The sequence below is a fragment of the Rhynchophorus ferrugineus genome, unplaced genomic scaffold, assembly GCF_030347505.1.
Source record: "Rhynchophorus ferrugineus isolate W39M unplaced genomic scaffold, kcgeb_rfMv2 rfM3, whole genome shotgun sequence".
NCBI classification, from domain to species: Eukaryota; Metazoa; Arthropoda; class Insecta; order Coleoptera; family Curculionidae; genus Rhynchophorus; species Rhynchophorus ferrugineus.
In genome coordinates this window covers 55,167,645-55,183,265 of record NW_027472582.1, presented here as the reverse complement: position 1 = coordinate 55,183,265, position 15,621 = coordinate 55,167,645, and the positions used below count along the sequence as shown (strand labels likewise).

General features: G+C 31.3%; 1 protein-coding gene across 1 annotated transcript; it reads right to left on the bottom strand.

Annotated features, from left to right (window-relative positions):
- Window positions 1-654: 654 nt before the first annotated feature.
- Window positions 655-2,830, bottom strand: fj (four-jointed box kinase). Its single transcript, XM_076400710.1, has one exon. It carries the CDS (start codon window positions 2,605-2,607, stop codon window positions 1,273-1,275), a length of 1,335 nt encoding a protein of 444 aa, XP_076256825.1. The 5' UTR covers window positions 2,608-2,830; the 3' UTR covers window positions 655-1,272.
- Window positions 2,831-15,621: the final 12,791 nt, after the last annotated feature.

The following is a 15,621-nucleotide window of genomic DNA, read 5'->3' as shown; positions in this document are numbered from 1 at the left end:
ATTAATAACAATCATCTTTATTATTCAAATATTTGTTGCTTTTCATATATACATATAATATTTGCATACAAAAAAGTAGAACAATATGGAGTACGAATTTGTTTTTTTTGACGATTACATAAATCTATAATTAAAATAAACCTAGAATAAAAGTTGAACTATGTAAACAGATATACTAATTAGTATATCAAAAGAAATATAAAAATATAATAGTAGCTTTATTGCAACTAAATATATATATTCTAATCCAAACAATAAATATTTGAATAAAATGGCATTTTTAATCTTTTAAATTATATATTTTCACTGCACACAAGTGTTGAAAGACAAATCATTTTATCGACTATTTTAAAATATATTGATTATGTTTATGTTGTATAATTAATATTTTTAAAATAGTTATTTGTTCAATATTATGAATTGTTAAATAGGTATTTAATTTATATTATATTATATTTTTGTTTTGTTATATTGTATTTTATTTTTTATTTTGGAAAGTAGAATTTTCCCGTAACTACCGAAGATATAGTTTTAACCATAAATAGTATGTACAGAAAGCGTCAGCCAGTATATTGCTGGAACGGATACATTTTATATTTACGTGATAATTCGCCACTCGTTTCATCGCATCATCATAAAATAAAACACACCAGATGAAATTAAAGATTTTTTATTGTTTTTTTTTTGTCTAGTTTAGTCGATATTTATATATTTACACTTAAGAAGGAAACATCTTACACGTTTTACAATGTACAAACATTTACATGGCTTTCTTCATTATATTAATATGTATTTGGTCTAAAATATAACATTAACATCACAAAATATACAATCTTATATTACATCGATCACATTTAGGATCACTAAATATCACATTTCAAAGGAAAAATATCTATATATACGACTAAGTATATTTACAAAATTATCATCTCACTCTGATTTAGGTCGAATAATTTACAAGTTTCGAGTTAAAACGAAATAGTGCGTACGTGAAGTTTATTAATTTTCGCTGTCAGACCATTGAAAATAAAACCTGGATGAAATAAATAAATAAATTAACTAACGACAAATTCACTCGGACAGTCTGACAAACCTGACTGAACATCGAATGCCACAAGGCTCCGAATAATCGGATATAATTTAAACAAATGTCTTTTATTAATATAAAAAAAATGCTAATCCGGACCTATTTCTTCAAGAGGTCTTCGTGTTTGTTTTACTACAATTTAAAAATTTAAAATTCAAATTTGATGCTAGAGTCATGCCGAGTTGCTATGTATTCGAAAAAATGGACTCACATTTCGTTATTTGTTCGTACACTCTGTCAATTCGTTCATTGAGGATTTTCACGCTCTTATCGGGTAACGTCGGTAGCACGTCTTTCACCACGGCACTGTTACGCTTCTCGAACATGTCTCGTAATAATGTTCCGATGTTACCCTTGGTTTTCAGTTTTTTGATGATCCTCGCCGTTTGTTTACGGAACACGCACAGATTATCCAGCAGTATGGAGTGGTAGATTTCGTACTTCTTCAGCAGCCTGTACCCGTGCAGTAGTCCCGATTCGTTATCTAGAAACACCAGCAGTTCACTGTCGGACTTTTTTGCCAGGTTATGAGCCGGCGCGTCCATAATGTTCACGTTCCACTGATAGTTATACAGGTTGTTCACGATTCTGTCCAGATTAGCTGTCAAATAATCGAAGATGATTAAATCTGACCACTGAGCCAACTCCACCATGTTCCTCAACTGGTCGCCTTTGTCCAGAAGAGGATTCTTCGTCATGTTGTAGATATCGTACTTATTCAGATGCCGTTCCAAAGGCTTGAAAACGGCAGGTATGTTGGCCGAGTTGAGATTTGTGATGAATTGAGTTAGAACAATTGGACGGTTCGAATTCCATTGAGCCGCCGCGATCTCATTATGCAGATTCGACCAGAGCGGCGAATTGAGATCAACGATACTCACAGCACTTGGTGCCAAATTTGGTATTTTCAAAATTTGCGCCAAGTAAAAACTGAACAGTTCCCCTTGGATCTGGTCGGTATTCTGTCTATACCGAACACATCCTTTCAAGCCGTCCTGAAAGGTCACCAGTCGGTTCTGCATCCGTCCGCATCCATTTTCTAGACGAATGGCGACGGCTTTGTTAAGATAATCCGACCAAACCGTATGCTTTTGGTCCTTGTATCCTTCCGGGAGCTGTGCCTCCACCTTCGGACCCCAGTAGATACCGTCTTCCAGATACTCCGATGCACCAGTTTTGTTGGCCTGAGCCGTTTCGACGAACGACACCGTGGGATATATCAAGACCGACTTGGTGGTGTTGGTATATCCGTAACTGTTGTTCAGGAAAATAGTCCGTATCACCGAGGAAGCATTCACGACCCGATCGGTTTCTCTGGTAAAGTTCTTCGCCGAATCGTTGTCGTTGAAATACATGAGCGGGATCAGAATCCCGATGGTTAGGCCGACACTAAAAGCGAACACCGCACTGACCAAACACAGATTCTTATACGGTGGAGGTTTCTGTTTAAAGTCCCGTTCCCAAACAGCGGAAGGAAATTTCTCCAATTTGTCGTCGCTGAAATTCGCGTAAGCACCCATCTTTCACTGAAACCGCAACTATTTACGTCCGAAAGCCACCGCTGCGCTCATATTAACCACCAACTACCCGTTAGCGAGTGAACGTGTACCTTTTTTCCTTATCCAATAGCCTCCAGCGACCGACGACGCTCGACATCAGCAACCAAGCGACTGGCTCTCAAGAGAGTCTTTTATACACTGAATATATACATCGAGAGACCAGACATAGACTTGGGTTAACAATACCGAGCCGTAGTGGGATACATAACTGACATATTTCGTTGGAAGAGGACGTGTTGCGCGAGGGCAGCGCACGCAAGTGAGACGGACGCAGGCCCAGATCGAGAAAAAGATGACTGGGGACAGACAGAGAAGATGTTATATTCGGATTTGAACGGTTTGAAGAATTGACACGGACCGAGCGGAGTTTGTTTTGTAAGACACATTTTTTTATTTCAACGATCGTGTGTTCTATGGCTTCACGACGATAAAATTAATGTGGATTTAAGTTTTTTCGGTGTTTTGTGGTCGGTTTAGGCGTTGAGTGTGAAATTTCGGCTGGGATTTAGCTAATTATAACGTGATTTTTTTACATAGACGATCGTCATTTTTTTTTTCGGTAAAGGATAACGAGCCATTTGAAAGATTTTGAATGAGATTATTTAGAGAATAATAGACTGTCATCTTTTTTTCACAATTCATCAAGTCATTGTTACGCCTTGTTGACTTTATTATGATCGATATTTATGAACAAACGTAAATCGCTTAATGATTATATATCATATAAGTTTGTTGATTATTTCAAGGTTCGCTGTCTACATAAACGTTCCTTGTCTCACTGCTCGTTGTTATCTCCGAGTTTCTTCTAAATTATGACTTAATAGTATTTAATATTTTTAAAATAGGAACGTTTATTATATAAATATAATTAAATTTTAGAATTTATATTAATTAACTTTAGTTTAGGATTATTTTTTGTTTAGTCTATTATATTTTTTTTAAATAAATATAAATTTCAGTATAATTAATTCTTCATTTAGATTCACATATTATTCACATATTACTACTATATTTAACTTACATGTAACTTACATTACATGTTATGTTTTCACATCTGCAAAAGTATATTCTAAAATTTTAAATATATAAATATTTATAAATATCGGTATGGGTTAGTTTATGATGATATTTATGAAAATTAAAATTTTGTTGACATTGGCACTCATATTCCTTTATTATAAAATATCTTATTTGTTTTAAAAATATATTTTGTCATATCAATAATTCAATAGTTATTAATAATTACATAATTACATATAATAGCCAAACTTATACTAAAAAATGTTTGAATAGATTTTATTAATTAATATTTAAAAATCGATTACAGTCAACACAGCCAAATATATTCAATATTAATAATTTTTAATAATAATTCATAAAAACGTTTCCATTTATGTATTTTCCTAGTTATATATTCTAATATATTCATTTAAGTATAAGTTTTTATCGATTAATTGGTTTTCATCTAAACATATTTTGGTACGTTGCAAACAAATTTAAATTATAAAACTATGTAATGGTCTAATGTCTAAATTTCGTAGTCGATAAAAAACAGGTACCCAATGTTTTGTGAGAGCTTTTTTTCTTTTAAAATGGATGATTAAGAGGATTTTGACGACTTAACTTCGGCTTCTTGTGGTAAGCAGAGGCGTTTAGTGTGAAATTTCGGGTTAGATCTAGGTAATTATAACGTTGTAGTTTAAATAGTTGTGTAAAGTTCTTTTTATAATAGTAAAAAACAAAACAAAATTGGATTTTATTTTAAGAAAAGATTTACGTCAGTTTTGCCCCTGCATTATAAACAAAATATATTTATATAAATAAAATATTTATAAAAGACATTTTTTTGATATCTACTGTATGACATATTTAGATAACAGTCTAATTAATTGAAACTTATATTGATATAGAGCTTGAACATATTATTATATATAAAGTTAATTTATATTTTTTTTCAGATTGAAAAATATATATTCTCATAATGTGATAAACCTGTTACAAAATTCTATGTTTTTTTAGGTTCTCTATATAAACTTAAACAACATAGATTGTGTAGTCAATTTAAAATAGCAGTGACACGGGAAACGTCGCAATGTTGCCGCAGCTACTCTGGGTTTTAGCAAAATTTTAATATAAATAAAATCATTGAACAAATATTCTATGAAATATAATTTATATTAACATTGATGTGATGTATTATAATCAAATGCATTTATTATCGAAGAACTTTAAACTACAATTAATTTTAAAGCCACAATAATTGATAGGTTAGAGTTGTTTAATTATATATACATTGAGCTTTTTGCCACCACTAGTATCGGTAGGTTTCTAGACGTATTTTTGTATGTAGTGTTATCCCCCGAAAGCCTAGTCCACTAAATTAACAATTGTATATCTGAGTAATGTATTTTACTTTCATTAGAGAGCATATTTATGTTTTACGCTTAGTTATTGTTTCTTTCGATGCAATGTATCCTTGTAAAGTCATTATAATATTATTATATTTGTCTTGTTACTGTTACAATAGTTACTATAGTTTGTCCTGTTACTATCTGTATACACTTTTCTTGATAAAACAACATTTAATCACTGCATTCTCCTTAATGCATTTGCCGTATCTGCAAAAGAGTTAGTGTTATTTCTCTACTCATACATGTTAACCAAACGTTCATGTATATTCTGAGCAATAACCAACATGCTCATAAATATATCACACTCTATAATACAATTCCCTACAATTAAATTATATTAAATATATACAGACCTTTAATGGTTTCCTCTTTCATCACCATTTCTTGGTAATCGTCAGCATTGAATCATAAACCAACACTCATAAGGTTTTATTTAATCACTGTCACTTTCAAAAATACTAGTCAAGTTAATAACCAAGCTGTTTATTTCCAATCTATTAATAACCTGCTCAAGATTCTACCATTTGTCAATTTGGTCTTCAATGTGTCTGATCGAGCCCATACAAACCGAAGGTGTTATTTTCGACAATGACTCTTTCCATAAATCCAGGCAGTTCTGGTTTAAATATCCTCCTCGACCAGAATATCTATTGTAATAATTCATTGCAATACCCCATATCAACTCAATTGGATTAAAAATGCAGTGATAGGGACGGAGACATAATATTCTGTGCCCTTAACATTCACTAATCTGATCTACTATGTATATTTTCTCAGGCTTAATTCTAAAAAAGTAAATTATATAAAATACAATTAAATATGTCATTTATATTTACCGGATAATAATTTGAAATAGTTCATTCTTTAACATGATTTCCTCGAAACTTACTTTATGTACTTTAAGCCATTCCTTAATTGCAGCCTTTGTTGATGAACTTGTTAGGATTTTCTCCGCCATTGTATTATATATATATATATATATATATATATAGTAGATATGGTGCATTGCACATAACAATAACTGATTGATGGTTCCTCCAAGTTCTTTAAAAGCTGATTTTCAAATTGCCACATTCCAACGTTTACCTTTTTCCATGAACCTTTGTTGTCTTTATACTATATTTATTATCATCTTGCCATGAGCAACCCAATGTACCATTCTGAAATATTCATGGCTCTTTTAAATTTATAAATTGATATAATTCTTCCTTGATTTAGTTATATGTTTTTAAAAATTGTAGTCTTTTAAAAGCAATCTCTGGAGGTTCTATTAAACCCCTTCGTGGGTTATCTTTACACCACATAAATACTGTAATTTCCAACAATGTATGAACGGATGTTTTACATCTCTCATATAGCCCTATATCTTTTGAAGCTTTGTGGAACTTTCCAGACTTTTTCTCTGAAATAATGGTATTAAATTATGTTTCGATTGAAAAAACTACTTACTGTTTTATACATTTCGTATATTTGATCTCTGAAACACCAAGATTGATCTTGATTCGTCATCTATTTCGCATAAACGCGGTTTCTCTTTGACGAATTGAAGGTTATATTGTTTTTTATTTTTTGAGATATTTTAGTGATCGTGTCCGTACTAATATACAGTGCGGCTGCAAGGCGCAAAAATATTTTCAATAAAAACCGCGGCGATTTCAAATTTATTAAAACAAAGCATTAAAACAACGTTTGCCGGTTTATAACCCGTAATTATAATATTTTGAAGAATTTTCAGAAGTTTGGCAAACGGACAAGTTTTGCAGGCTCATTCCGTTAGATGTTCGAACTTCTCCAGCAGCATTCTATCTCTTTTTATATAGAATAAAATGACAAGGATTATATTGTCTGACTGTAGAAAGAATTTACAACTTTAGATAGAAATATACTCGTGTCGCTGCTATTTTGAATTGACTATATAAAATATAATATTGTCGGCTATTTCAAATATTGTGTATACATACGTTTCTTGTCTCACTGCTTATTAGTATCTCCAATTTTTTTTAGGTTTTATATATATATATATATATATATATATATATATATATATATATATATATATATATATATATATATATATATATATATATATATATATATATATATATATATATTTATATATATATATCTATCTATATATATATATATATATATATATATATATATATATATATATATATATACATATATATATAATATTTGAATAACGCATTTATTATATGAATAACGTATTGAAAAAAATCTAATATTTTTAGAAATGAGGCAACCTCATTATCTCATCTCATTTTTTTTGATTTCTATTTTTTATCTGTGAAATCATATAAAACTGATTACAAATATACATTATGTATGTTAAGTATTTGACTGACATCATTAAACTTATTTGAATTATTATATGTCGATTTTTGTTAGTGAATATGTTTTAAAAAAATCATATATTTTTTTTTCTTTGGAATTAATTTGGATTTATTTCTTTTCCTTCTGACCTCTTCACTAATGGATTGATTATGTCTGCAATTACTAAAATGTGTCCAATGTATTTTACTTTAAGTATTGTTCGTGTAGATTTCTAGAAGAAGAAACTACTTCAATTTGTCATCAGCTTGAAAACCTTACAGCTAAAGTTTAGTTAAATTTGTAGCTTAAAATGGCTTCAATTTATTCTTTTTCGATTCAAAAAATAATTAATATGCTCTCAAAATATTTAGTATACTTTCATACATATTTTCTGAGTAATTCTTGTTAGTAAACTGTTTAATATTTAATAAATTTGATTCTTTTAAATATTATTGTTTAAATCTTATCGTTCATATATGTTGAGATAATGATAATAACAAATAAAACTAAAAACATAAAACGCAAACAAATTAATTTTAAAATTTCTTCTAAAATTAGTGTCTCTACACACTGGTTTATGTAATTAAAAAATATACTGTATGAGTGCTTTTGTATGTTTGTACATATGCTTTAAATTAATAAATAATTTAAGAAAGGTGGAAATTATGCCGTGGTAGATCTAATGAGTACGATTAGAGGATTGCAAGTTCATGATTCAAGAATTTCGGAGAACCGAACATACTTCAGTTTTATTTTCGTTAATTCTTGTAAATATTTTTGCTGATGGTACTTACTATTTTCACTTATTACTATTGGTGAATATGTTTGTCCTTATATACTATCACAAATCTGTTTTTAAAATAATGGATTCAGTTAACAGACCTGACCAGCAGAATTATAATTAAAAATTATTAATTTTGTTGTTTTGCAACCACTTCTAAAACAATAGTTCACCTAAGATGGATGGTTTGAAAAGTTTAACATAACATCAGTTAGGGATTATTAGGTTGAATCATCCATCAATAGGTGACGCCTATATATTGGTAGGGTTTAAAATAATATAATTTATGGTGAATACTTTTTTATTATTATTTTTTACATTATTACCAGGCGTTGTCGACTAACCTATAATTTGTCTTTAAAATAGCTTAAACTTAGTTGTTTATCTAGTAGGAACCATAGGTTCAAATTTATTCTTTAATCTAATAATGTTTATATAATAACAGTGCTGTTTTTTTCCATTAAATAAATCGTACTACATACACTACGCAAGATCAAATTGTTTGATTCTTTTCAGTCTGTGTCCTGGTATTTTCCAAGAGTTGCGTTACTTCGATCTTACATGAGAATTGACTCGGTCCCCATGTCTCCTTGAAATTCTCTTGATTTTGAGCGACAGTGAATATCTGAATGTCTCATTATTAGTCTAGAGTATCTGGTTGACCTTACTATGCCTCTTGGACTTGTAAAACGAAAACTTGTATTATATTTACGCTGCTTTTCACGAAACATCCACATAATTGAATATGGGCCATATATATTTTAATATTTATATGTGTAATAGTAATTTGTTATAAGCTGATATAAACGTGATGTTTTTCCCATTAACCAATACATTTTTCTATATTTCAACTTCATTACTTTCCTTATCTTTTTAACATATTCCTTCCAGCGAAGTTTCGCATCAAGAATCATACCTAGATACTTAGCGTTATTGAGATAGTATTATTTATTGTCATTAATATTTGTGTGGTGTTATTATTAGTAAACTACACATGTGGCGATTTACTTTCGTTAATTTTTATTTTCCAGGTTGGGATCCAATTATTTATATTATTAATGACTTGTAGTTTTCGGGTTGCGCCCTCGCTATTATCTTCGACAGTAAGAGTATCATCAGCACATGTAGTATCCGTGATATTTTCCATTTGTAGTATCACCTGTATAATGTAGATAACGAATTAGGCTTGTGGTAGGCCTGTTTTATCTTTTTTTATTGTCGAGTCTTGTCTTACTTTAAATATTCTGGTTGTGATGTCAGATTTTAATAGTTCAGGGTATTGTTTCAGTAATATTTTCTTGATGAAGATCGTCGTATCGAACCTCGTTGAAGACTTATGCTACATCTAACATTAGAATATACTTTTTAACTTCATAGGCTTTTTCAATTACATCTGTTATTCTATGTATCTGATCACTTGTTGAAAGTTTGTCCATAAACCGAAACTGGTTCTTTGGTATTAGGCTTTTACTGTCCATAATATTTCTGTTATATGATGGAGAACTTACTGTACATAGAACGCCAAATTACACGCGAATTTTAATCAGCCAATAAAAATATTTAATTGAAGGACGCGGTCATGATGATGCTTATTTATAAGCCGTTTGTAAAAGAAGAAGAGAAAAACATGTTATAATGTACCAACGATACGAAAACATCCGTTTAAAAATAATTATCCCATCAAGCCGAGAATGTTATTAAATTTGTCATCTGTTTTTTGATTTCTTCAAATATTTATTTTTAACTTGTTAGGATAATCCCCGAGCCTCGTTCCACGTCTCTCCCATTCAAGCCAAATTATTAAACAGATATATATTACGGTATTAGTTGAAGACGATAAATCAACTGGGTGTTTTTCTTGTTATTGTTTAAATAATGACTCGCGCGGATGGTTTATGCAGATTAACGTTTTTTTTCCCCTCGCGGATGACGTGGCTTGACTGATGTATCTTGGGCGTAAATTCAGTTAGTTAATTATAATGTAATTTTTTATTTTGAAGGAGGGACGGCCGGCCGTTTAAAAAATCATTTGTAAAATGGCATTAGGAAGCTTCACTTCTTCATCTCGATCGCGGTTTCGACGTGTTAAGGTGTCGCTTACTGTGGTTGTATGAGGTTTCATTGTTCGCTCTTTGGTGGGTTTTAAGGTCGGTTTTCTTTTTAACGTTGCCGCATCATTACCTGGCTGATAAAGATCGAGCGGACACTGTCATTTATGTTTTTCTCGTTTTGTACGATTACGTTATTTCTTTGAAATCCTTTTATATAAAAATGCATTCAAGGGACAGTTACATGTTTCTAATTTATTTCTATTTATGTCTTTATGTAACAAGTTAATTGAAAAGTCCCCGGCGTACCATAGTAAAACACATTTATTTGGCAAAATTATTTTTTTTTATTCAACATAATTCCCTTCAAGGGTGATACACTGATTATAGAGACCTGTAGTACAATTTGCCTTTTGCTTCAAAATAGGCGTCAGTTTCGGCGATCACATCTTCATTCGACGAAAATTTCTTCCCAGCGAGATTTATTTTGAGATCTGAGAACAGGAAATAGTCGCTGGGGGCCAGAAGGGACCACTCTGGAGAATACGGTGGATGAGGAAGCAATTCGAAGCTCAATTCATGGATTTTTGCCATCGTTTTCACTGACTTCTGACACGGTGCATTTTCTTTGTGAAGCAGTACTTTCTTTTTCTTCAAATGCAACCGTCTCGTCGATTTAGACGATATCGTCCTCCAAACGGTCCAAAAACGTTATGTAATGGTCGTTTTCGATGGTACTCCCTATTTCAAGGTAGTCAATGAAAATTATTCCTTGCCAGCCGACTGTTGCGTTTTTCCACGCTTTGGAGCGGGTTCAACGTGTGCAGTGTACTCGGATGACTGTCGATTGGATTTCAGAGTTAAATGATGGAGTCATCTTTCATCCATTGCCACATATCCACGCAAAAACTCGGGTTTATTACGCTTGATCATCCTCAAACACTGCTTCGAATCATCACCTCGTCGTTGTTTTTGGTCAAAAGTGAACCCGCGCTGCGCTCTCTTTGCACAAAGCTTTCTCATACCCAAATATTCGTAAATGATATGATGTACACGTTCGGTTGATATCTTTGGAGTAACTGCTATTTCATTCAATTTCATTTTATTGATTTTGAATGACAAAATCATTTTGTGCACTTTTTAATGTTTTCGTCGGTAACAGCCTCTTTTGGGCGTCCACTGCCGTTTTCTGTGCTCATTTCACCACGTCTAAACTTAGCATACCAATCTTTGATGGTTGATTTTCCTGGGGCTGTGTCCAAAAACTCGGCATCAAGCCAAGTTTTTGGTTCAACTGTATTTTTCCCTTCAAAAAGTAATATTTTATGAGTAACACGTGAAATTCCTCTTTATCCGTTTTTTTCACAATAACAAAAGTTGCTTCACTCCAAATGATATGATTCACACACTAATAACCCGGCAGCTGTCAAATTTATACACGCATCTTTTGAGGGTTGGGGCTAACTGAAAACATATGGATTTAATTCTAGTTCTTGTTAATTCTAGTATTGAATTACAGGTAGTATTGATTTGCTGTCTTAGTACAACCCCATATTTGCATCCCATAAGTTTAAATATGCGTTACGACTGTTACGTATTTTAAATCTAATATGGTTAGATTTTTGCCTAACGTAATCTCTATTTATACATATGGAAAGCCGGAACTGCTGATGTTGTATGGATGGTCTAAATAAGTAAAACAATCTTCACGTTCAGTTGATATATTTAGAGTGTCTGTTTCAGTCAATTTCAATTTACGGTCATTCAAAATAATTTTGTGGATTTTTTAAATGTTTTCGTCGGTAACAGCCTCTTTTGGGCGTCCACTGCCGTTTTCTGTGCTCATTTCACAACGTCTAAACTTAGCATACCAATCCTTGATGGTTGATTTGAGGCAGTGTCCAGAAACTCGGCATCAAGCCAAGTTTTTGCTTTAACTCTATTTTTTTCCTTTCAGAAGGAAATATTTTTTCAACACGTGAAATTCCTTTTTATCCTTTTTTTTTCACAATAACAAAAGTTGCTTCACTCAAAATGCTCTAATTCACAAACTAATAATCCGACAGATGTCTTATTTATACACGCATCTTTTGAGGGCTAGGGCTTTACGACTGTTATGTATTTTAAATCTGATATGCTTAGATATTTGTCTAAGGTAATCTCTATTTATACATATGGAAAGCCGAAACTGCTGATGTTGTATGGAAGGTCTAAATAAGTAAAACAATCTCTAAATCTAGCGTCTTGTCTTAATTTGCTATGGAATTCGAATTCTGCTAAAGTACAAAATATCTTGGACTAAACTCATCAAAACTATCTGGACTTGGTCTAATATCGCGAATTACCTTATTTACCTGAAAATGGGTTAATGGCAAGTTGTTGTTGTCTCTTTGTTTTTTAGGTCATGTTAAGTATTCTTTAAAATATAATATTATTATTATATCACAAAATCAAGCGTTTTTTAAAAATATAATTATTAAACATTAGCAGCTTAATATCAGAATAACATAGTTCATCCTTTTTTATTCTAGACGAATTTTGAGCCGAATATGAGTATATTGTGGTGACAGAGTATTAGTGGTTTCAAGAGATTATAGTTGGTCGATTTAGCGTCAAAGGCAGAAAGAAACCTTACGAGGTGCTATTGAAAGCTCAAACTGAACTAAATCAACATGTTACGCGTTTAAGTTAGCGTATTTAAAGAAATCCTTCGTAAAATAATTTAGAAAGCAAAATTATTTTTCAATCCATGGAGGTCTGCATTTTGATTACTATTTGTTACGGTGGATTGAAAAATATTCTTCCAATATGGTGTCGGAGTGTTGCCATTGCCAGGAAAATTTATAAAAGTTTTGACTAAGAGTGGACAATGTTTACAATAAATAGCAAATTTCTTGCTATTTATAATCACAATAATACCATTTCTAAAATTCTTTGTATCTTCAATACACATATAATTTAATAAAAAGCCACTATAATGTAATACATAGCAGTCGGTGCTATTTTATTAAATTGGTCATTAAAAGTATGAAATGATTTGTGACTTTGTATCTTAACATGACAATAAATTATTTGTAATAAATTTTTGACATCATTTCGTGACTTCTTTACGATGTTAGACCATCTGTCTCCGTTTCGTTCAAACTTATTAATGTTATATAACATTTACTGAAATCTAATTTGTAACCTCTACCTAAACCCAGTCCCTATATATCGGCCGATATAAAAGTACGATTTACCTAATGAACCGGATTAACAAACGGACAAAGATGAAATTCGAAAGTTTTTTTTCCAAACCGAATAGTAACCCGCCATACAGGCAATTCTATCTCCGCTGTTCAAATTATAAAAATACAATTAAATTCATTAGCATTGGCAAGGCTGGGCACTGACTTGTATTTTTGTCGATGTTTTGTCGAACAAAAAAACCAGGAAGCGCGGTGACTAGCGATATTTTAGGTAATTCTTGCTGCTACGGCCGATAGTACCTCATCAGATGCCTTTCTATGCTCGATTCGTTTTAATTTTACCCTAATATTGAATACTATAGTGGCTTCTACTCAAATATAATATTCGAAATATTTTGTAAATATCTGACGTCTGAATCAGTAAACAAAATCCCAAATCTGATCTAACCTAAAAAAAAGAGATTTAATAACACGTTAATTATAATTATATATTTCAAGCTATTAATTAATTAAAATTTGAAGTCGTATTTAAGTGCGCAGACTAAAGCTGTAGTAGCATTTAACTTTATAGATATTTTTGAAATTCAAATGCATATCATTTATTCGTTCATTAAGCTACAATGACTACGTGTGTGTGGTATCTAATGAACAACAAAAAATATGATGGTACACCCCCATACCCTCATGTATTGTGATCATTTTTTATTTTTGAAAAAAGCACTGGTTGAGAAAATTTCGTAAAATACCTGTATATTAATCTAAATATGTTCCATAATTTTTTACAACTTTATCCCATGATTTCGATAAGATGGTTTGGCAGTGATTCAATCATCAATTAAGTTGTTTAGTTTACCATATTTTAGAAACTGTATACCAGTCAAGTCATGCTACATCTATATGAATAAATGACAATCAGTTACCTAGGGAGTACCCTGGGGGCGACAACGCTTTTTGAACTCATTTGAATTGCAACGAATTAAATTACTCATTTGAATTAAATTACGTCGATAGGCAATTGCAGTAACAATTTCATTCAGTTTTAGCAGTTGGTAATACATTACATCTTGCTAATCCGACCGTATATAGAACAGTACTTGATAGCCACAAATATTCTAGTTTAGTATCGATGTAGATAGTTCTCCTGGACTAGTCCATTGCTATTTGAATTTGAGGTTATTGTACAATATTCACTTTTCATCACCAGGCACAGTACGGCACATCAAGCTCTTCGTTTTTCCCTAACAAGCGATGAAACCTCGATTAAAAATGCTATTTTTCTATGGCATCCATTTTCCCCAAATTGGATCTCTTTCAAAGCATATAAATTTCTAGAAACAATTCATTTATCAACTACTAAGTTATCTGAAAGTTTAATAAACATTAATTATTTCAGATCAAATGTTTAACATTTGTTTACAGGGATACTTAGCATTTTCACCAATAGATGCCGCTGATCAAAATACATACAAGCAGTTAATATATCAGACTTACTAACATATAACAAATTGGTCTTCAGTTTGAACATTTGAACAACATATAAATGTTCAAATTCAAACCAAATTTAAAAAATACCTTTCCCAAACGCGATTAATATAAATATTTTATTAAATACCTAATAGTAAAAATAAATATTTACAGACTCATCAATAAATTAATCAAATAATTACAGAAAATATTTTCGTTTTCAACATTTCGGAATGATGGCTGAACATTTGAAAATTGAATTTGAAGTAAAGCTCTCCTTATAACATAAATCGTTACTGATATGTTTGTTCCCATGTATAGTTCTCTATTTATATTTGTTAAACCCTTACGTGAAATAGCCTATGAGCTAAGTTAGATATCTGAACATGCTAAATATTTCATTCTTCTCTTGGCTTCAACCTGTATGTGTGACATAACGTAGAGGTTGAGATAAATACTTAAATACACTAAATGACTCTTTCGTATTTACTCTTCAAAAGCAAACTGGCCATCTGCCATAGGTGCAATAAATTAAACTCCATAATTTGTTCTTCAAACACAAGAAAATATTGAAGCTATGCATTAAACCGTGCAATATAACTTTGTAGCACACACATTTTTTGTTATAACTGTTTATGTTATAATATCCGTTCTTGTCACATTTATATCCATAAGTCATATATAAGCGAGCATTAATAAATCTTGAATAATTCCTTGTCATTAAACCGTGATGTATTATAATTAGTATC

Coding starts and splice junctions, on each gene's coding strand:
- fj (XM_076400710.1), bottom strand. CDS start 2,607: ATGGGTGCTTACGCGAATTTCAGCGACGACAAATTGGAGAAATTTCCT.